The 24077-nt window shown below is 45.9% G+C and overlaps 1 protein-coding gene across 1 annotated transcript in view; it reads left to right on the forward strand.

Moving 5' to 3' along the window:
* LOC144493945 (dynein axonemal heavy chain 8-like) overlaps window positions 1-24077 on the forward strand; it is a 1745965-nt gene that overhangs the window by 1375078 nt on the left and 346810 nt on the right. The window contains exons 69-72 of the mRNA XM_078213522.1: window positions 3343-3461; window positions 7051-7154; window positions 10613-10789; window positions 11957-12124. Coding sequence (XP_078069648.1) covers window positions 3343-3461; window positions 7051-7154; window positions 10613-10789; window positions 11957-12124 — 568 coding nt within the window. The remainder of the gene's footprint in view (window positions 1-3342; window positions 3462-7050; window positions 7155-10612; window positions 10790-11956; window positions 12125-24077) is intronic.

A 24077-nucleotide genomic window follows, 5' to 3' on the forward strand; every position in this document is an offset into this window, starting at 1 on the left:
CCGGGATAGTCAGCACGGATTCGTGAAGGGCAAGTCGTGCCTCACAAGTTTGATAGAATTTTTTGAGGAGGTAACTAAGTGTGTTGATGAAGGTAGGGCAGTTGATGTCATATACATGGATTTTAGTAAGGCGTTTGATAAGGTCCCCCATGGTCGGCTTATGATGAAAGTGAGGAGGTGTGGGATAGAGGGAAAGTTGGCCGATTGGATAGGTAACTGGCTGTCTGATCGAAGACAGAGGGTGGTGGTGGATGGAAAATTTTCGGATTGGAGGCAGGTTGCTAGCGGAGTGCCGCAGGGATCGGTGCTTGGTCCTCTGCTCTTTGTGATTTTTATTAATGACTTAGAGGAGGGGGCTGAAGGGTGGATCAGTAAATTTGCTGATGACACCAAGATTGGTGGAGTAGTGGATGAGGTGGAGGGGTGTTGTAGGCTGCAAAGAGACATAGATAGGATGCAAAGCTGGGCTGAAAAATGGCAAATGGAGTTTAACCCTGATAAATGTGAGGTGATTCATTTTGGTAGGACTAATTTAAATGTGTGTACAGGGTCAAAGGTAGGGTTCTGAAGACTGTGGAGGAACAGGGAGATCTTGGGGTCCATATTCACAGATCTCTAAAGGTTGCCACTCAAGTGGATAGAGCTGTGAAGAAGGCCTATTTTTTTTATATACTTTTCCAATTCAATCAAATCAAATCCAATTCAGAGTCTCAACAAGTTGAGACATTTCAGATCCAGGCTGACAAGACAGGGCAAGCGACCAAACCACCCTGTCCTGGGCCTGATCTACATGAGCCAAGCTGATTGGAGAAGGGGGAGGTTCCTCCTCCAAGACTTGAGCTCACCCGCATCCCAGCCAAAAGGCCGAGACGCCACTTTGAAATTGCTGAAGGCCTATAGTGTGTTAGCTTTTATTAACAGGGGGTTTGAGTTTAAGAGCCGTGGGGTTTTGCTGCAACTGTACAGGACCTTGGTGAGACCACATTTGGAATATTGTGTGCAGTTCTGGTCACCTCACTATAAGAAGGATGTGGAAGCGCTGCAAAGAGTGCAGAGGAGATTTACCAGGATGCTGCCTGGTTTGGAGGGTAGGTCTTATGAGGAAAGGTTGAGGGAGCTAGGGCTGTTCTCTCTGGAGCGGAGGAGGCTGAGGGGAGACTTAATAGAGGTTTATAAAATGATGAAGGGGATAGATAGAGTGAACGTTCAAAGACTATTTCCTCGGGTGGATGGAGCTATTACAAGGGGGCATAACTATAGGGTTTGTGGTGGGAGATACAGGAAGGATATCAGAGGTAGGTTCTTTACGCAGAGAGTGGTTGGGGTGTGGAATGGACAGCCTGCTGTGATAGTGGAGTCAGACACTTTAGGAACATTTAAGCGGTTATTGGATAGGCACATGGAGCACACCAGGATGATAGGGAGTGGGATAGCTTGATCTTGGTTTCAGATAAAGCTTGGCACAACATCGTGGGCTGAAGGACCTGTCCTGTGCTGTACTGTTCTATTTTCTATGTTCTATATAGATAGGCTGGAAAATTGGGCGGAGAGGTGGCAGATGGAGTTTAATCTGGATAAATGCGAAGTGATGCCTTTTGGAAGAAATAATGTAGGGAGGAGTAATACAATAAATGGCAGAGTCATCAGGAGTATAGAAACACAGAGGGACCTAGGTGTGCAAGTCCACAAATCCTTGAAGGTGGCAACACAGGTGGAGAAGGTGGTGAAGAAGGCACATGGTATGCTTGCCTTTATAGGACGGGGTATAGAGTATAAAAGCTGGAGTCTGATGATGCAGCTGTATAGAACGCTGGTTAGGCCACATTTGGAGTACTGCGTCCAGTTCTGGTCGCCGCACTAACAGAAGGACGTGGAGGCGTTAGAAAGAGTGCAGAGAAGGTTTACCAGGATGTTTCCTGGTGTGGAGGGTCTTAGCTATGAGGAGAGATTGGGTAAACTGGGGTTGTTCTCCCTGGAAAGACGGAGAATGAGGGGAGATCTAATAGAGGTGTACAAGATTATGAAGGGTATAGATAGGGTGAACGGTGGGAAGCTTTTTCCCAGATCAGAAGTGATGTTCACGAGGGGTCACGGGCTCAAGGTGAGAGGGGCGAAGTATAACTCAGATATTAGAGGGATGTTTTTTACACAGAGGGTGGTGGGGGCCTGGAATGCGCTGCCAAGTAGAGTGGTGGAGGCAGGCACGCTGACATCGTTTAAGACTTACCTGGAAAGTCACATGAGCAGCCTGGGAATGGAGGGATACAAACGATTGGTCTAGTTGGACCAAGGAGCGGCACAGGCTTGGAGGGCCGAAGGGCCTGTTTCCTGTGCTGTACTGTTCTTTGTTCTTTGTTCAGCATTCCACAGGGACCGCTCCCTCCCTGGTCCACTCTTCTATTCCCCGCAACATCTTATCCCCTTCCCACAGCAATCGCAAGAGTTATAAGACCTGCCCCTTTACCTCCTCCATGTACAAGGTCCCCGATGTTACTTTCAGGTGAAAAAGTGTTTCACTTGCACTTCATTCAATTTAGCCCACTGCATTTGCTGCTCTCAATGCGGTGTCCTCTCCACTGGGGAGACTAAACACAGACCGGGTGATCGCTTTGCGGAACACCTTCATTCAGTCCGCAAGCATGGCTTCGACCTTCCTGACACTTGCCATTTCAATTGTTGTCCTGTTCTTATGCCCACACTTCTGTCCCCAGCCTGCTACAATGTTACAATGAAACCCAACAGAAACTGAAGGAACAGCATCTCATCTTCCCATTAGACCATTACAACCTTTTGGATTTAACACAGTTCAGCAACCTGAGACTATGAACTCTTGTCTTCCATTTTGATATATTTTTTTCCCAACCTTTCCACCACAGTGACAGTTTGTAACTGGTGGGCAACAATGCAGGAAAATGTGAGGTCATCCATTTTGGATCTAGTAATATAAGTGGAAGTATTTTCTAAATGGCGAGAAGCTTGGAACTGTGGAATAGCAGAGATTTGAAGGCAGAAATTACTTAAAAGGTGCAATAAGTCATTTGAAAAGCTACTGAAATGTTGGATACTTTTGGATGCAATAACATAAAAGAGGAAATTCAAGACAACCTTCCTGCAGAGGGAACAGGAACTGTTGATTTGCACCAACTTTCACATTCTACTGCTTGTAACTTTGTTAAAATCGTTTTCCAGTAAAAATACATAGAAATGATGAGCAATGTGGAAAGGATATGAAATAGAAGTAATATATAAATGGGCTTTAAGATAGTTGGCACTGCTCCCAAATCTTTTATTATTGCTGAAATTTGTTAGAAATAAAAAGTAATTTCTATTCCTACTTTACAGATATCGGCGAAGAACGCATATAACCCCCAAATCTTACCTTGCCTTTATAAACAGCTACAAATCTATTTACACAGAGAAACATGTAAACATCAACGACCTAGCAGAACACATGCAAGTGGGTACGTACATTTCAGAGAAATTTCTGGTGCCAGTTTTTGAATGCGTGTGACATTGTGCCATCTCAATAAGAATGAAAAATTACTGACCATGATGAATACCATAGACCTTTGTCTGGAATATGAGTGACATTTGTAAGAATGCATCAAGAAGGAGGGAGTAGACAATTTCCTGAAAAGTTTGAGAGATTTCTGTATATAACATTCTGTTTATGCAATATCTATATTACCTGAACAATTACAGGTGAGTATTGAGATGCCTGGATACTGGCTCTGGTAGTATCTGGCATGGGTGTGATGATACTGTGCTGTTTTATGTTTTATGCCCATAAATTGAGAGAGGAATGTGCAATGAGACCTGAGTGTTCTCGTACGTAGTCCCTAAAGATAAGCATGCAGATGCATCAAGTGGCAAAGAAGGCAAATAGTATGTTGGCCTCCATAGCGAGAGGATTCGAGTACAGGTGCAGAGATATCTTGCTGCAAATATATAGTGCCTTGGTTTTAAAGTTTATTTATTAGTGTCACAAATAGGCTTACATTAACACTGCAATGACGTTACTGTGACAATCCCTGGGTTGCCACACTCCAGGGCCTGTTCGGGTACACTGAGGGAGAATTCAGCACGGCCAATGCACCTAACCAGCACATCTTTCATAGTTGTGGAAGGAAACCGGAGCAGCCGGAGGAAACCCACGGAGACACGAGGCCACTCCTGGAATATTGTGTGCAATTTGGGTCTCCTTATCTGAGGAAGAATGTTCTTTCCATAGAGGGAGTGCCGAGAAGGTTTACCACACTAATTACTGGGACAGTGGGACTGACATGTGAGGAGAGATTGAGTCAGTTAGGATTGTATTCGCTGGAGTTCAGAAGAATGGGGGGGGAATTTCATAGAAAACTACAAAATTCTAACAGAACTAAACATAGTTGATGCAGGAAGGATGTCCCTGATGGTGGGGGTGTCCGGAAACAGGGCTCATAGTCTGAGGATACAGGGTTGTGACGTTAGTGTACCTTTAAGAGATATTTTTTTCTAAATCATGCTTTCTGCAATTGTAAGCAGGCCTTTATGTCACCGGTTTACCTTTTTATTGCTGCTTAAATGGGGGTTTGTTTACTTTTATGGGGATGTTTATGACCCTGCATTGTTAGGAGAAAAGCTGGTTGGCAGGTCAGGTGATAGGAGTTCTATCATTTTCAGTTTGGAGCTGCAGGCTTTAGTTTTAGAAGGGACAGCAAGCTGAAAAGAAGTCTCTTTCTCATCCTGGTTTCTGCTGGTCATCTGATTGGGGTGGCCATCAGGGTGGGCGGATGGGGGAGGTCAGCTTGCCAACTGGGGGGGAAATTGATCAACCTCTATGAATGGGGAGGTTGGGACTGTCGATGGGGGTGGGGTTCAGCTTGCCTGGACACATCAGAGAGTCATGATGTGGAGATGCTGGCGTTGGACTGGGGTAAACACAGTAAGAAGTCTAACAATATCAGGTTAAAGTCCAACAGGTTTATTTGGTAGCAAAAGCCACTAGCTTTTGGAACAGGCTGTTCCTTCATCAGGTGGGTGGGAGTTCTGATCACAAACAGGGCACAAAGAAACAAACTCAATTTACATGAATAATGAGGCCATCTCCACACCCCCACTTCTTGCCTTCAAACAACCGCACAATCTCAAACAGACCATTGTCCGCAGCAAACTACCCAGCCTTCAGGAGAACAGTAACCACGGCACCACACAACCCTGCCACAGCAACCGCTGCAAGACGTGCTGGATCATCGACACGGATGCCATCATCGCACACGAGAACACCATCCACCAGGTACATAGTACATACTCTTGCAACTCGGCCAACGTTGTCTACCTGATACGCTGCAGGAAAGGATGTCCCGAGGCATGGTACATTGGGGAAACTATGCAGACACTACGACAACGTATGAATGAACACCGCTCGACAATCACCAGGCAAGAGTGTTCTCTTCCTGTTGGGGAGCACTTCAGCGGTCACGGGCATTCAGCCTCTGATCTCCGGATAAGCGTTCTCCAAGGCGGCCTTCACGACACACGACAGCGCAGAGTCGCTGAGCAGAGACTGATAGCCAGGTTCCGCACACATGAGAACGGCCTCAACCGGGATATTGGATTCATGTCACACTATCTGTAACCCCCACAACTTGCCTGGACTTGCAAAATCTCACTAGCTGTCCTGTCTGGAGGCAATACACATCTCTTTAACCTGTGCTTAATGCTCCCTCCACTCACATTGTCTGTACCTTTAAGACTTGATTAGCTGTAAAGACTCGCATTCCAATCATTATTCATGTAAATTGAGTTTGTGTCTTTGTGCCCTGTTTGTGATCAGAACTCCCACCCACCTGACGAAGGAACAGCCTGTTCCGAAAGCTAGTGACTTTTGCTACCAAATAAACCTGTTGGACTTTAACCTGGTGTTGTTAGACTTCTTACCACGTCAGAGAGGCCAGTAATCAGGGCATTTTGAGGTCAGGGGGCAGCATTGCAGGATGATTGGGAGGCCTGTAATCTCTGCGCTGACAGATCGGCACATGCGCAGTGCTCCGCTCAGCGCTATGCTGCCAGCCTCTCCAGCAAGAATAGGCTCCGCCCACAGATTTTTAATAAGATTCACATTCGGGCACTCTGATGCACAGAATGTGGGAGATTCATTTTGAAATTCCCATTGAAAAAACCTGCGGGATTTATTCCAGTTTTTATGCAAATTCAACACTTCGAATTTTTTTGGGAGAATCCCACGCTGTATGTTTGCAACAAGGAGTTCGATATAGTTCTTGGGGTGAAGGGGGCCAAAAAATATGGGGCTGAATGGCAGATTTGCCAACCAATCAGCACTCTCTTCTCATCCAGTAAAAAATTGTTGATTTCTCTTGCATTATGTTCTTGGAAATGTACTGATGAGTGCAAGATGAAAAGCTTCAACAAAATATGTCTCTTTTTCAGCAATATTCATGTCGTATACTATCAAATGACTATATCACAAGGGGTGTAACTGCTCCCAGAACAGTGTGTCTTCCCCTGTATGATCTGCAAGGTCTGACCTTAGACTCAATCTCAGCAACTCTGAGCCCAAGTTACTTAAGCTGCAAACACCTACTGCAGATTTGGTTGTCAGGGTCTGCAAAATATTCCACAGATTTCCACATGTTGCAGTCATGGAACATCACCATGCCTGCCATGTCTGTCTAACCTTACTTAAATATGTGACTAGTTAGCTAGTCACTAATTTCATTAACTAAAGGAATAACAATTTACAACCCCCTAGATTGGCGACAAAAGAAAAACACTCACTAACTAATGGAGGTAATAAAGCAAAATAATTTTCATAAGCACTTCCTACCCCCCTGCACCAAAGTGCCAATGTTGCATTCATAGATGAAGCACCCTTTTCCCAGATCACCCTCTGTGCGTCTTCACACTGTGCGGTAGTGAAACAGTCTTGTGTTGTCGCTGTCTAAAATGTGCTGAAGGTTTCTATAGCATACCCTCATTTTGGTGAGCAAATAGAAAAGAAATTTTTGTGAGATGCATCAGCTTTTATCCAAACAAAACACTTTATTGCAGGTCTCTCCAAACTTCTGGAAGCTACAGAATCTGTAGCTATTCTCGCAAATGAACTGGCCCAGAAAGAAAAGGAGCTCGCAGTGGCATCACGTAATGCTGATAAGGTTGGTATGCATGAAAGTTTCACATTTATCTCACCTTGTCATAGTCTTGCTATGTAATACTCATTAAATAAATTGCAGATAATCAAACTTTTATTGTTATAATCACAAGAGATGGAGCTTTGTTTATTATAAAAATACTAAATTGTTTTTACAATAATTATGAGAACTTGCAACATAGTGATATGACAAAAATGGACACTAAATTTGAACAAAATGATTGCAGTTTATGAAATATAAACTATCTGCCCATTATCCCTTCCCCAGAGCTGATGAATCCGTCCCCCTCCATATTAAACACCACATGGAATGGACATTGAGGTTAACAAGGGTGGATGTATTCTTGGTGATGGCATATGCAATGTCCTCACCAGAAGTGGCTCGATAGCAGCACCAGTAACCAAACTGGCTGAGTCATTAAGGTCATTTCCTACAGGTACACAGGTCACTGAAAGTGGCAATGCAGATGGAGAAGGTAGTCAAGGAGGCATGCGGCATGCTGGCCTTCATTGTACAGGGCATTGAGTTTAAAAATTGGCAAGTCATGTTGTAGCTTGATAGAACCTTGGTTCGGCCATACTGAGAATATAGTCTTCAATTCTGGTCGCCACACTACCAGAAAGATGTGGAAGCTTTGCAGAGGGTATAGAAAAGATTTACCATAATGTTGCCTGGTATGGAGAGTATTAGCTATGAGGAGAGGCTGGAGAAACTTTGGTTTGTTCTCACTGGAACGACGGAGGTTGATGGGCGACCTGATAAAAGTCTACAAGATTATGAGGAGCATGGACAGAGTGGATAGTCAGAAGCTTTTTCCCAGGGTGGAAGAGTCAATTACAAGAGGGCATAGGATTAAGGTGCGAGGGGCAAGGTTTAAAGGAGATGTACGAGGAAGGTTTTCTGTACACAGAGTGTGGCGAGTGCCTGGAACTCGCTGCCGGGGGAGATAGTGGAAGCAGATACGATAGTCTGGACAAATACATGAATTGGATAGAAATAGAGGGATATGGTCCCCGGAAGGGTAGAGGGTTTTAGTTCGGATGGACGGCATGGTCGGTGCAGGCCTAGAGGGCCTGTTCCTATGCTGTAATTTTTTTTGTTCTTTGTTCATATCTGCGAGACTGAGCCTCAGCACTCAGTAAGAGAAAAACTGACGTGAGCTCGTGTTCACAAATCAACTTGTCACAGATACAATATAGCATTGGTATACCATCATTGTAGAGACAAACTTCCAACTTAGAGAGCATTGTGTGGTGTGAGATAATTGCCTTGCTATTTGTGATAATTTCAAAACAGATTTGGCAGCTCAATGTACTGGAAGCTGGATGTTTATAAGACAAATGCCAGAAATGGGCAGGTTGTCTTATGGGGAAAGGTTGGGCAGGCTAGGATCCTATCCATTGGAATTTAGAAAAGTATGTGGTGACGAGAGGTCACTATTTACTATATACACTATGTACCATGGGGCAGTACAGTAGCACAGTGGTTAGCACTGCTGCTTCACAGCCCCAGGGACCCGGGTTCGATACCTGGCTTAGGTCACTGTCTGTGTGGAGTTTGCACAATGTCCCCATGTCTGCATGGATTTCCTTCGGGTGCTCCGTCCGGTTTCCTCCCACATTCTGAAAGATGTGCTGGTTAGGTACATTGACCTGAACAGGCGCCGTACTGTGGCGACTAGGGGAATTTCACAGTAACTTCATTGCAGTGCAAATGTAAGCCTTACTTGTGACTAATGAATGAACTTTACTTTTTACTTTACTATTTAAAAATAAGATGTTGGCCATTTCATAGAATCATAGAGGTTTACAGCATGGAAACAGGCCAACTTGTCCATGCCGCCCCCTTTTTTTAAACCCCTAAGTTAATCTCAATTGCCCACATTTGGCCCATATCCCTCTGTACCCATCTTACCCATGTAACTGTCGAAATGCTTTTTAAAAGACAAAATTGTACCCGCCTCTACTACTACCTCTGGCAGCTTGTTCCAGACACTCACCACCCTCTGTGTTAAAAAAGTGCCCCTCTGGACCCTTTTGTATCTCTCCCCTTTCACCTTAAACCTATGCCCTCTAGTTTTAGACTCCTCAGACAGATGAGGAGAATTCTTTCTGTCAGAGTTGAGAGTTTGTGGAACTCTCTTCCTCAAAAGGCAGAGAGGATGGGAGCAGAGTCTTTGAATATTTTTGAGGCAGAGCTAGATAGATTCTTAATTAATTAGGGGGTGAAAGGTTATCGGGGATAGGCAGGAATGTGGGGTTGAGGTTACAATCAGATCGGCCATGACGTTACTGAATAGGGAAGCAGGCTTGAGGGGCTGAGTGGCTTATTCTTGTTTCTAATTCACACAAGTGTCAGGGCTCTACCTCACCCCACCCCACCACGGCAGTACTGTGGGCAATCGTCGCTCCAAAGACATCGACCCCCGCCCCCCACCCCCTCATAACCATCGCCACCCCCTCAGCCATCAATCTCCCCTTAACAGACAAGTTCCACTCCCTCTCCTTCACAAGCATGATATCCCCCCGCCCCCACCTCTCTCCCAGGCAAGTACACCCGCCCTTCACAGGCATTGGCGCTTCCCGTCCACCCCAACACACAAGGGGAGCACCCCTGTAGGGCTCTGCAGATGGCGCATTCTGGTATTGGTCTCTGGCACAGGTTTTAGTCATGCGTAGGACTTGATGTCACTGGCTGGCAAGCATTTATTACCCATCCCTAGTTGCCCTTTTTCAGAGGACAGTTGAGATTCAACCACTTTGCTGTGGCTCTGGAGTCACATGTAGGCCAGACCAGGTAAGGACAACAGATTTCCTTCCCTAAAGGGCATTAGTGAACCAGATAGGTTTTTCTGATGCTCGACGGTCATCAGTAGATTTTTTTTTATATTGAATTCAAATTCCACTGTATGCCATGGCGGGATTCGAACACGGGTCCCCAGAACATCAGTTCAGTTTCTGGATTAATAGCCTAGCAATAATATCACAAGGCCATTACTTCCCCAGTACCAGGTTAGCATTGCCAGATTGGCATGCCAACCAGTGCCAGGGGAAGTGTTAACTTGTGCTGGGGCAGTGCCATACTTGCATCACGTGGCTGGGAGGCCCATTATTAAATACTAAATATATATAAATGAGGTTCCTGCCCTTTGTGGGTGGGTACTTCATTACGTTACTGGCAAGGGGCAGAGAGAAATCAGGAAACAGGACCTTGCTGGTGAGTATCTCATTTTCTGACTCTCACAGGATTTTGTGTTGCATCACCGTTTACACCTGCAGCAGACGCCCAGTACGTTTACAATGATTCTTGTTCGAAAAGGAGCAGGCTCCTTTGGTACTGCCCAGTGCTGGAAAGCTGTCGAGTTCACTTGACTGGCAGCATCAAAATGAGAGTCACATTTCAAAAATATCACACCTAACAACAATATGGACAAGATTTTTCCTGTAATTCTCATCTTGCAGGTTCTGGGAGAGGTAACGGTGAGTGCACAAGCAGCAGAGGTGGTCAAGAATGAAGTTATGATCGTTAAAGATAAAGCCCAGAAAATTGTCGATGAAATTGAAGAGGATAAAAGTATTGCAGAGGGCAAACTGATAGCTGCAAAACCAGCACTAGAAGCTGCAGAGGCTGCTCTCAATGTGAGTACCTTCTTTACTTGATACAGGAGAAATTCCTGGAACCATCTTAAATGCATTCATTGTTTTTACAAACACATTGAGCTTGCATGGTGTTACTAAGTAGACAGTTACTCCATATAGTCAACTGTCAATGTCTAATATACTGTGTTGTGTCAAAAGATAATGTGGGGCCATTTCCTCTTGAATGCTCCCATGTAGACCCATAATTTCAAATGCCAAATATCTGTAATTCGAAGTATTTCCAAATAATGGAAATCAAGGACAGCCTGAAGTTTTTTAGCACATTTAACACAGTAAAAAAATGCTTTGCAAGCCAAGTTTGGATTTCACACTGATCCACAGATGACCAGAGGTAAGGATTCCCTACCCTCACAGTTGTATCTCTGGTGGCCTTCGTGGAGGATTTACTTCCCTCCTGATGGGAACCAAGTCAAATAAACAGTGAAGGAAGAGTGAAGGAACATCAAGGAAACTCATTGCTGCTGAGATAGGGAACACCTTTCATTCCTATTTCACTAGGTTTCAAGTCAATATAGTTTCTGAATGTAGCCCTTTGGCCTTGAGTCATTGATCTTAATTTTATTGGGTGTGTGACCCCAATTTCAGGGAGTAAAGCAGATCCCAAGTCTGCACTTGACAGCAAGATTGCCTTGGCAATTTTACCTCAGGCAGCCTCCTAATTAACTGCCTCTAACATATTATATTATTTATAAAGAGCTAGGAATATGTTAGCACTGCTGCCTCACAGCGCCAGAGACCCGGGTTCAATTCCGACCTCGAGTGACTGCCTGTGTGGAGTTTGCATGTTCTCCCTTTTCTGCATGGGTTTCCTCTAGGTGCTCCAGTTTTCTCCCACAGTCCAAAAGACATGCTGGTTAGGTGCATTGTCCGTACTAAATTCTCCTTCAGTGTACTTGAACAGGTGCTGGAGTGTGGTGACTAGTGGATTTTCACAGTAACTTCATTGCAGTGTTACTATAAACCTACTTGTGACACTAATAAATAAACCTTCAAACTTTTAAAAAAGGAACCAACTTTAACGCTGCATCTCCAGGTGCAATGATCTTTTTTACCACCTTAAAGATAAGAATTGATTGAATGCCAGTTTGTTCTGGTCAGTTGTTCTATAATGTAATGAAGAACTGCCTGTTATCTTTCTCTTTCCAGACAATCAAGCCTGCTGATATTTCCACTGTGCGTAAATTAGCCAAACCGCCTCATTTGATTATGAGGATTCTCGACTGTGTGTTGGTTCTCTTCCAAAAGAAAATGGATTCAGTTACCATGGACCCTGAAAGACCCTGTCTCAAGCCATCCTGGAGTGAATCTCTGAAGGTGACTCAATTTATTATAATCCTGTGATGTTTTACCAGATAAACAGTGTTGAATGGTGAGAGAGGACTCTTGACAGTGACTTAATTCATAGGAATGTAATATTTGAAGAGTTCTGTGGCAAAGTATCATATAGAAATTTAGAAAATAGGAGCAGGAGGAGACCATTTGGCCCTTCAAGCCTGGTCCACCATTCATTATGAACATAGCTGATTATCCAACTCAATAGCCTGATCCCACCTTCCGCCCCATATCCTTTGATCCCGTTTGCCCCAAGAACTATATCTATCTCCTTCTTGAAAACATACAATGTTTTGGCCTCAACTGTTTTCTGTGTTTACTACTCTCTGGGTGAAGAAGTTTCTACTCAACTCTGTCCTAAAAGGTTTACCCTGTATCTTTAGACTGGGACACCGTGCTCTGGATACCCCTACCATCAGGAACATCCTTCCTGCATCTACCCTGTCTAGTCATTAGAATTTTAGGGATTTCTATGAGATCCTCCCTTATTCTTCTGAACTCCAGCAAATACAATCCGAACCAACTCAATCTCTCTTCATATGTCAGTCCTGCCATCCCAGGAATCAATCTGGTAAACCTTCACTGCACTCCCTCGATAGCAAGAACATCGTTCCTCAGATAAGGAGACCACTGCAATAATATTCCAGGTGTGGCCTCACCAAGACCATATTTAATTGCAGCAAAACATCCTTGCTCCTATTCTTGAATCCTCTTGTAATGAAGGCCAACATCTCATTTGCCTTCTTTACTGTCTGCTGTACCTGCATGCTTACGTTCAACAACTTGTGTACGAGAACATCCAAGTCTCATTGCACATCCCCGTCTCTCAATTTATAGCCATTCCGATAATAATCTGCCTTTCTGTTTTTGCTACCAAAGTGGATAACCTCACATTTATCCACATTATACTGCATCTGCCATGCATTTGTCCACTCACTCAATCTGTCCAAATCACACTGAAATGTCTCTGCATCCTCCTCACAGCTCACCCTCCCACCCAACTTTGTATAATTTGCAAATTTGGAGATATTACATTTAGTTCCCTCATCCAAATCATGAATATATATTGTGAAGAGCTGGAGTCCGAGCACTTTCAAACTTAACCTGGAATTTAGTGGTACTACAATCACTATTTCCCAGTGGATCTTTTACTGTAATATTACTAACTAACTTTGCTTTGTTACAAAATAGTAGACCTAATATAGCTTTATCCCTAGCTCGTTCCACAACTATTTGCTCCAAGAAATAGTCACGATAACATTCCACTCACCCATCTTCTAGACTACACTTGCAAATTTGATTGTCCCAATCTATACGAAGATTAAAGTGCCCACAGTTATTTCCTTTATTAAATGCTGCAATAAGAACAACGAACAAAGAAAATTACAGCACAGAAACAGGCCCTTCGGCCCTCCAAGCCTGCACCGACCATGCTGCCCGACTGAACTAAAACCCCCTACCCTTCCAGGGACCATATCCCTCTATTCCCATCCTATTCATGTACGTGTCAAGAAGTCCCTTAAAAGTCACTACCGTGTCCGTTTCCACTACCTCCCCCGGCAACAGATTCCAGGCACCCACAACTCTCTGTGTAAAAGATCTGCCTCGTACATCTCTTTTAAACCTTGCCCCTCACACCTTAAACCTATGCCCTCTCGTAATTGACTCTTCCACCCCCCGGGAAAAAGCTTCTGACTATCCACTCTGTCCATGCCTCTCATAATCTTGCAGACTTCTATCAGGTTGCCCCTCAACCTCCGTCGCTCCAGTGAGAACAAACCAAGTTTCTCCAACTTCTCCTCATAGCGAATGCCCTCCATATCAGGCAACATCCTGGTAAATCTTTTCTGTACCTTCTCCAAAGCCTCCACATCCTTCTGGTAGTGTGGCGACCAGAATTGAACACCATATTTCAAGTGCGGCCTAACTAAGGTTCTATAAAGCTGCAACGTGACTTGCCAATTTTTAAACTCAATACCCCGGCCGATGAAGGCAAGCATGCCGTATGCCTTCTTGACTATCTTCTCCACTTGCATTGCCACTTTCAGTGACCTTTGTACCTGTACAGCCAGATCCCTTTGCCTATCAATACTCCTAAGGGTTCTGCCATTTACTGTATATTTCCTATCTGTATTAGACCTTCCAAAATGCATTACCTCACATTTGTCCGGATTAAACTCCATCTGCCATCTCTCCGCCCAAGTCTCCAACCGATCTATATCCTGCTGTATCCTCTGATGATGCTCATCGCTATCCGCAAATCCACCAACCTTTGTGTCATCCGCAAACTTATTAATCAATCCAGTTACATTTTCCTCCAAATCATTTATATATATATTACAAACGGCAAAGGTCCCAGCACTGATCCCTGAGGAACACCACTTGTCACAGCCCTCCATTCAGAAATGCACCCTTCCACTGCTACCATCTGTCTTCTTTGACCGAGCCAGTTTTGTATCCACCTTGCCAGCTCACCTCTGATCCCATGCGACTTCACCTTCTGCACCAGTCTGCCATGAGGTACCTTGTCAAAGGCCTGACTGAACTCCATGTAGGCAACATCCACTGCCCTACCCTCATCAATCATCTTCGTCACTTCCTCGAAATACTTGAACAAGTTCGTGAGACACGACCTCCCCTTCACAAAACCATGTTGCCTCTAACTAATATGTCTACTTATTTCCAAGTGGGAATAAATCCTGTCTCGAAGAATCCTCTCCAATAATTTCCCTATCACTGATGTAAGGCTCACCGGCCTGTAATTACCTGGATTATTCTTGCCACCCTTCTTAAACAAAGGAACAACATTGGCTGTTCTCCAGTCCACTGAGACCTCACCTGTGGTCAGTGAGGATACAAAGATTTCTCTCAAGGCATCAGCAATTTCCTCCGTTGCCTCTCTCAGTATTCTGGGGTATATCCCATCAGGCCCTGGAGACTTGTCTACCTTGATGTTTCTCATGAACCCCAATACCTCCTCCTTTTTGATCTCAACATGACTCAAACTATCTACACATTTTTTCCCAGACTCATCATCCACCAAGTCCTTCCCTTTAGTGAATACTGACGCAAAGTACTCATTTAATACCTCGCCCATTTCCTCTGGCTCCACGCATAGATTCCCTCCCTTGTCCTTGAGTGGGCCAACCCTCTCCCTGGCTACCCTCTTGCTCTTTATATATGTGTAAAAAGCCTTGGGATTTTCCTTAATCCTGCTGGCCAATGCTTTTTCATGACCCCTTTTAGCTCCTCTTACTCCTTGCTTAAGTTTCTTTCTACTTTCGTTGTATTCCACACTTGCTTCGTGTGTTCCCAGCCTCCTAGCTTTGACAAATGCTTCCTTTTTCTCTTTGACTCGGCTCACAATATCTCTCATTGTCCAAGGTTCCCAAAACCTGTCATACTTATCCTTCATCCTTACAGGAATGTGCCGGTCCTGAGTCCCTATCAACTTACACTTGAAAGCTACCCACATGCCAGATGTTGATTTGCCCTCAAACATCTGTCCCCAATCTACATTCTTCAGTTCCTGCCTAATATTGTTGTAATTAGCCTTCCCCCAATTTAGCACCTTAACTTGAGGAGTACACTTATCTTTATCCATCAGTACCTTAAAGCTTACTGAATTGTGGTCACTGTTCCTGAACTGCTCCCCTACTGAAACATCGACCACCTGGCCGGGCTCATTCCCCAATACCAGGTCCAGTATGGCCCCTTCTCTAGCTGGACTATCTACATACTGTTTCAGGAAGCCCTCCTGGATGCTCCTTACAAACTCTGCCCCATCCATGCGCCGAGCACTAAGTGAGTCCCAGTCAATATCGAGGAAATCAAAATCTCCCACCACAACAGCCCTGTTACTTTTACACCTTGCCAAAATCTGCCTACATATCTGTTCCTCAATCTCCCGCTGGCTGTTGGGTGGCCTATAGTAAACCCCCAACACTGTGACTGCACCCTTCATATTCCTGAGCTCTACCCATATTGCCTCGCAGTATGAGCCCTCCGAGGTGTCCTCCCGGATTACAGCTGTGATATTCTCCTTAACCAGTAGTGCAACTTCCCCTTCCCTTTTACATCCCCCTCTATCCCGAAACATCTGTATCCTGGAATGTTAAGCTGCCAATCCTGTCCTTCCCTTAACCAAGTCTCTGGAATGGCAACAACATCATAGTCCCAAGTACTAATCCAAGCTCTAGGTTCATCTGCTTTACCTGTTACACTTCTCGCATTGAAACAAATGCACTTCAGTCCACTAGACCCTCTCTGATTAGCAATCCCACCCTGCCTGCTGTTTCTCTGAGTCTTACTGGCCCTACTCTCTGGTTCCCCTTTAGCTAATTCACCTTTGCTTTGGGTCCTACCCCCCTGCCAAACTAGTTTAAATCCTCCCGTGTGACACTCGCAAACCTCCCAGCCAGAATATTTGTGCCCCTCCAGTTTAGATGCAACCCGTTCTTCTTGTACAGGTCCCATCTGCCCCGGAAGAGACCCCAATGATCCAGATATCTGAAATCCTCCTTCCTACACCAGCTGTTTAGCCACGTGTTGAGCTGCACTATCTGCCTATTCCTAGCCTCACTGGCACGTGGCACAGGGAGTAATCCTGAGATTACAACCCTCAAGGTCCTGCTTTTTAACTTTCTACCTAACTCCCTAAACTGCTGCTGCAGGACCTCATCACTCTTCCTTTAAGTGTTTAATTCCTTGTTTAATGCTCTGTCCAATGGTATAACTATTGTTAGTATAAGCTGCTCTCACCAGTGTTTTCTGACTCTTGCTATTCCTAATTTTGACTTGATTGTACTCGGGCTAGATTTTTTCTGATGTCCTTATGTCATTCTTTACAATCGAGGCCAACCCTCCTCTTTCACCATTCTGTCTGTCTTGTCACAGTCCAACTTGTCTTTATAATAGCAAATGGATTGAAATCATTTACCTCGATTTGTGCCACTAGTTCATCGGCACAGTGGCACGGTGGTTAGCACTGCTGCCTCACAACGCCAGGGACCTGGGTTCAATTCCAGCCTCGAGACGTTGTCTGTGTGGAGTTTGCACATTCTCCCCGTATCGGCATGGGTTTCCTCTGGGTGATCCGGTTCCCTCCCACAGTCGAAAGATGTACGGGTTAGGTTGATTGCTAAATTGCCGCTTAGTGTCAGGGGAACTAGCAGGGTAAATATGTGGGGTTATGGGAATAGGGCCTGGGTGGGATTGTGGTCAGTGCAGACTCGATGGGCCGAATGGCCTCCTTAGGCACTGTAGGGATTCTATGAATTGCAGATCATAGAATTGTTACAGCACAGAAGGTCATTGGTCCATACTTCCTGCACCAGCTGTCCAAACGAGCATCATGACTTCATCCCATGCCCATGCCTTTTTCCTGTGCCCCTGCATGTTGTCTCTATTCAAATAATCATCCAATGTCCTCTTGAAAGCCTCAATTGAACCTGTCTCCACCAATTCCAAGCAGTGCATTCTAGACACGAACCACTCGCTGTGTGAAAAAGCTTTTTCTCACATCACATTTGCTTCTTTTGCAAATTACCTTAAATCTGTGCCTCTTGTTCTTGATCCTTTAACATAGAACATAGAACAGTACAGCACAGAACAGGCCCTTCGGCCCACGATGTTGTGCCGAGCTTTATCTGAAACCAAGATCAAGCTATCCCACTCCCTATCATTCTGGTGTGCTCCATGTACCTATCCAATAACCGCTTAAATGTTCCTAAAGTGTCTGACTCCACTATCACTGCAGGCAGTCCATTCCACACCCCAACCACTCTCTGCGTAAAGAACCTACCTCTGATATCCTTCCTATATCTCCCACCACGAACCCTATAGTTATGCCCCCTTGTAATAGCTCCATCCACCCGAGGAAATAGTCTTTGAACGTTCACTCTATCTGTCCCCTTCATCACTTTATAAACCTCTACTAAGTCTCCCCTCAGCCTCCTCCGCTCCAGAGAGAACAGCCCTAGCTCCCTCAACCTTTCCTCATAAGACCTACCCTCCAAACCAGGCAGCATCCTGGTAAATCTCCTCTGCACTCTTTGCAGCCCCTCCACATCCTTCTTATAGTGAGGTGACCAGAACTGCACACAATATTCCAAATGTGGTCTCACCAAGGTCCTGTACAGTTGCAGCATAACCCCACGGCTCTTAAACTCCAACCCCCTGTTAATAAAAGCTAACACACTACAGGACTTCTTCACAGCTCTATCCACTTGAGTGGCAACCTTCAGAGATCTGTGGATATGGACCCCAAGATCTCTCTGTTCCTCCACAGTCTTCAGAACCCTACCTTTGACCCTGTAATCCACATTTAAATTAGTCCGACCAAAATGAATCACCTCACATTTATCAGGGTTAAACTCCATTTGGCATTTTTCAGCCCAGCTTTGCATCCTATCTATGACTCTTTGCAGCCTACAACAGCCCTCCACCTCATCCACTACTCCACCAATCTTGGTGTCATCAGCAAATTTACTGATCCACCCTTCAGCCCCCTCCTCTAAGTCATTAATAAAAATCACAAAGAGCAGAGGACCAAGCACTGATCCCTGTGGCACTCCGCTAGCAACCTGCCTCCAGTCCAAAAATTTTCCATCCACCACCACCCTCTGTGTCCGATCAGATAGCCAGTTACCTATCCAATCGGCCAACTTTCCCACTATCCCATACCTCCTTACTTTCATCACAAGCCGACCACTGGGGACGTTATCAAACGCCTTACTAAAATCCATGTATATGACATCAACTGCCCTACCTTCATCAACACACTTAGTTACCTCCTCAAAACATTCTATCAAACTTGTGAGGCACGACTTGCCCTTCACAAATCCATGCTGACTATCCCGGATTAATCCGCATCTTTCTAAATGGTCGTAAATCCCATCCCTAAGGACCTTTTCCATCAATTTACCAACCACTGAAGTAAGACTAACCGGTCTATAATTACCAGGGTCATTTCTATTCCCTTTCTTAAACAGAGGAACAACATTCGCCACTCTCCAGTCCTCTGGCACCATCCCCGTGGACAGTGAGGACCCAAAGATCAAAGCCAAAGGCTCTGCAATCTCATCCCTTGCCTCCCAAAGAATCCTAGGATATATTTCATCAGGCCCAGGGGACTTATCGACCTTCAGTTTATTCAAAACTGCCAGGACATCCTCCCTCCAAACATCTATTTCCTCCAGCCTATTAGCCTGTAACACCTTCTCTTCCTCAAAAACATGGCCCCTCTCCTTGGTGAACACTGAAGAAAAGTATTCATTCATCACCTCGCCTATCTCAACTGACTCCATACACAAGTTCCCACTACTGTCCTTGACCGGCCCCAGCCTCACCCTGGTCATTCTTTTATTCCTCACATAAGAGTAAAAAGCCTTGGGGTTTTCCTTGATCCGACCCGCCAAGGACTTCTCATGTCCCCTCCTAGCTCTCCTAAGCCCCTTTTTCAGCTCATTCCTTGCTAACTTGTAACCCTCAATCGAGCCATCTGAACCTTGTTTCCTCATCCCTACATAAGCTCCCCTCTTCCCTTTCACAAGACATTCCACCTCTTTCGTGAACCATGGTTCCCTCACTCGGCCATTTCCTCCCTGCCTGACAGGGACATACCTATCAAGGACACCCAGTATTTGTTCCTTGAAAAAGTTCCACTTTTCATTAGTGCCTTTCCCTGACAGTTTCTGTTCCCATCATATGCCCTCTAATTCTTGTCTAATCGCATCATAATTACCTCTCCCCCAATTGTAAACCTTGCCCTGCCGTACGGCCCTATCCCTCTCCATTGCAATAACAAAAGAAACCGAATTGTGGTCACTATCTCCAAAGTGCTCTCCCACAATCAAATCTAACACTTGGCCCGGTTCATTTCCCAGTACCAAATCCAATGTGGCCTCACCTCTTGTCGGCCTATCCACATATTGTGTCAGGAAACCCTCCTGCACACACTGCACAAAAACTGCCCCATCCGAACTATTTGACCTACAAAGGTTCCAATCAAGATTTGGAAAGTTAAAGTCCCCCATGACAACTACCCTGTGACCCCCACACATAATGTGGAGATGCCGGCGTTGGACTGGGGTAAACACAGTAAGAAGTTTAACAACACCAGGTTAAAGTCCAACAGGTTTATTTGGTAGCAAAAGCCACACAAGCTTTCGGAGCTCTTTGCCCCTTCTTCAGGTGAGTGGGAATTCTGTTCACAAACAGAGCTTATAAAGACACAGACTCAATTTACATGAATAACGGTTGGAATGCAAATACTTACAACTAATCAAGTCTTTAAGAGACGAAACAATGTGAGTGGAGAGAGCATCAAGACAGGCTAAAAAGATGTGTATTGTCTCCAGACACGACAGCCAGTGAAACCCTGCAGGTCCACGCAACTGTGGGAGTTACAAATAGTGTGACATGAACCCAATATCCCGGTTGAGGCCGTCCTCGTGTGTGCGGAACTTGGCTATCAGTTTCTGCTCAGCGACTCTGCGCTGTCGTGTGTCGCGAAGGCCGCCTTGGAGAACGCTTACCCAAATATCAGAGGCCGAATGCCCGTGACCGCTGAAGTGCTCCCCAACAGGAAGAGAACAGTCTTGCCTGGTGATTGTCGAGCGGTGTTCATTCATCCGTTGTCGCAGCGTCTGCATAGTTTCCCCAATGTACCATGCCTTCCGGAGGAGCCTTCAACATGTCATTGATGAAGACGAACATCTCGCCAAGGCCATCCCCACACCCCCACTTCTTGCCTTCAAACAACCGCACAACCTCAAACAGACCATTGTCCGCAGCAAACTACCCAGCCTTCAGGAGAACAGTGACCATGACACCACACAACCCTGCCACAGCAACCTCTGCAAGACGTGCCGGATCATCGACACAGATGCCATCATCTCACGTGAGAACATCATCCACCAGGTACACAGTACATACTCTTGCAATTCGGCCAACGTTGTCTACCTGATACGCTGCAAGAAAGGATGTCCCGAGGCATGGTACATTGGGGAAACTATGCAGACGCTGCGACAACGGATGAATGAACACCGCTCGACAATCACCAGGCAAGACTGTTCTCTTCCTGTTGGGGAGCACTTCAGCGGTCACGGGCATTCGGCCTCTGATATTCGGGTAAGCGTTCTCCAAGGCGGCCTTCGCGACACACGACAGCGCAGAGTCGCTGAGCAGAAACTGATAGCCAAGTTCCGCACACACGAGGACGGCCTCAACCGGGATATTGGGTTCATGTCACACTATTTGTAACTCCCACAGTTGCGTGGACCTGCAGAGTTTCACTGGCTGTCTTGTCTGGAGACAATACACATCTTTTTAGCCTGTCTTGATGCTCTCTCCACTCACATTGTTTCGTCTCTTAAAGACTTGATTAGTTGTAAGTATTTGCATTCCAACTATTATTCATGTAAATTGAGTCTGTGTCTTTATAAGCTCTGTTTGTGAACAGAATTCCCACTCACCTGAAGAAGGGGCAAAGAGCTCCGAACGCTTGTGTGGCTTTTGCTACCAAATAAACCTGTTGGACTTTAACCTGGTGTTGTTAAACTTCTTACTGTGTTTACCCCCACACATATCCATAATCTGCTTAGCAATTTCTTCCTCCACATCTCTATTACTATTTGGGGGCCTATAGTAAACTCCTAACAACGTGACCGCTCCTTTCCTATTTCTAACTTCAGCCCATATTACCTCAGTGTGCAGATCCCCCTCGAAGTGCCTTTCCACAGCCGTTAAACTATCCTTGATTAACAATGCTACTCCTCCACCTCTTTTACCAGCTTCCCTACACTTACTGAAACATCTATACCCCGGAGCATCCAACAACCATTCCTGTCCTTGTTCTACCCACGTCTCCGTAATGGCCACAACATCGTAGTCCCAAGTACCAATCCACGCCCCAAGTTCATCTACCTTGTTCCGGATGCTCCTTGCATTGAAGTAGACACACTTCAACCCACCTTCCTGTCTACCGATACCCACCCTTGACCTTGATACCTTCCCCAATACCTCACCACCCTCAACACTGACTTCTGGACTACAACTCCTTTTCCCACTCCCCTGACAAATTAGTTTAAACCCCCCTGAAGAGCCGTATCAAATTTCCCTCCCATGATACTGGTGCCACTCTGGTTCAGGTGCACCCCGTCCTGTTTGTACAGGTCCCACCTTCCCCAGAATGTGTTCCAATTATCCACGTATCTGAAACCCTCCCTCCTACACCATCCCTGCAACCACTTTTTTAACTGCACTCTCTCCCTGTTCCTCAACTCGCTACCACGTGGCACCGGTAACGTACCAGAGATGACCACATGTTTTGTCTTGGCTCTCAGCTTCCAGCCCAGCTCCCGAAATTCCTGTTTTAAATCCCCGTTCTCTTACCTATCTCGTTGGTACCAATGTGTACCACGACTTGTGACTGTTTCCTCTCCCCCTTAAGAATCCGGAAGACATGGTCCGGGACTGATGCGCGTTATCACACACGAGGCTTGAGAAGCTCAGGAAATAAAGGCTTTTATTTACTGTTACAACGAAGCTACTATGTATAGTACACGATCCCAGACTGAGGGGTCCCAGACAGAGCAGTGACCTTTATACCTCTCCCAGGAGGCGAAGCCTGACTGGGATGTACCATAATAACTATAATACAGGTGTAACAGCCCAACCCTAACCCCAACAGCAACAAGTAGAACAACCCATCCCTAACCCCAACAGCAACATATATACATACTTGTAGTACTGGCCAGACCCTAGCTCAGTACTATCTAGTGGGAACCAACGATGGTTCACCACATTCACCCTTCCTTTGAAGACAAAGGCCGGCGGGGTACAAAAAAACAGAATAATTTGTCATCAGTTTATAAGTTCAGACGGTCAGGGGGACCGCACCGTCGTTGTGACCTCATCAACACCGGTGATGACACCGGAGTCGGCACTCGCGGTGGCGTTCTCCCCAAGGCGATGTCCAACGGTTCCTCCACAGTCTCACGGGCCGGTTGACTCCGAGGTGATGATAATCCGTTGAGTTCCGACACGCCCTGAAGTGGCGACCATCCTCTGGACTCAGGCAAGCTGTACACGGGAGTAAAAGGGTTAAGTAATGGTCCCGATGCTGCCCGCGCCGTGTCAGGAGGGGAAACAATAGTTGGGGGGTTTCTAACAGGGGGTATGGGAGCGACAGGGGTTTCTACGTCCCCTGCTAGCGCCAGGTCTCGGATCGAGACCGTGTCCTCTCGCCCGTCAGGGTATGCCACATAGGCATACTGAGGGTTGGCGTGGAGGAGATGGACCTGTTCGACCAACGGGTCGGACTTGCGGGCCCTTACATATCACCGCAGGAGGACAGGTCCTGAGTACGTCAACCAAGACGGTAATGAGGTCCCAGAGGAAGACTTCCGAGGGAATGAAAACAGCCTCTCATGGGGAGTAGCGTTGGTTGCCGTACACAGGAGTGAGCGTATGGAATGGAGCGCATCAGGGAGCACCTCTTGCCAACGGGAGACTGGAAGGCTTTTTGACTTCAACGCCAGTAAGACAGCCTTCCAGACTGTAGCATTCTCACGTTCCACCTGTCCGTTACCCCTAGGGTTGTAGCTCGTGGTTCTACTAGAAGCAATCCCGTATGAGAGCAGGTATTGCCTCAAGTCATCGCTCATGAACGACGAGCCCCTATCGCTGTGAATGTAGCAGGGGTACCCGAACAGGGTGAAAAGATCACGGAATGCCTTGATAACCGTGGCAGCGGATGTATCAGAGCAGGGAATAACAAAAGGGAATCTCGAGTACTCATCAATGATGTTGAGGAAGTACACATTCCGATCTGTTGAGGGAAGGGGGCCCTTAAAGTCGACACTCAGTCTTTCGAAGGGACGAGTGGCCTTGACTAAATGTGCCCGGTCAGGTCGGTAAAAGTGCGGTTTGC

The sequence above is a fragment of the Mustelus asterias genome, chromosome 5 (genome assembly GCF_964213995.1).
Source record: "Mustelus asterias chromosome 5, sMusAst1.hap1.1, whole genome shotgun sequence".
Taxonomy (NCBI): Eukaryota; Metazoa; Chordata; class Chondrichthyes; order Carcharhiniformes; family Triakidae; genus Mustelus; species Mustelus asterias.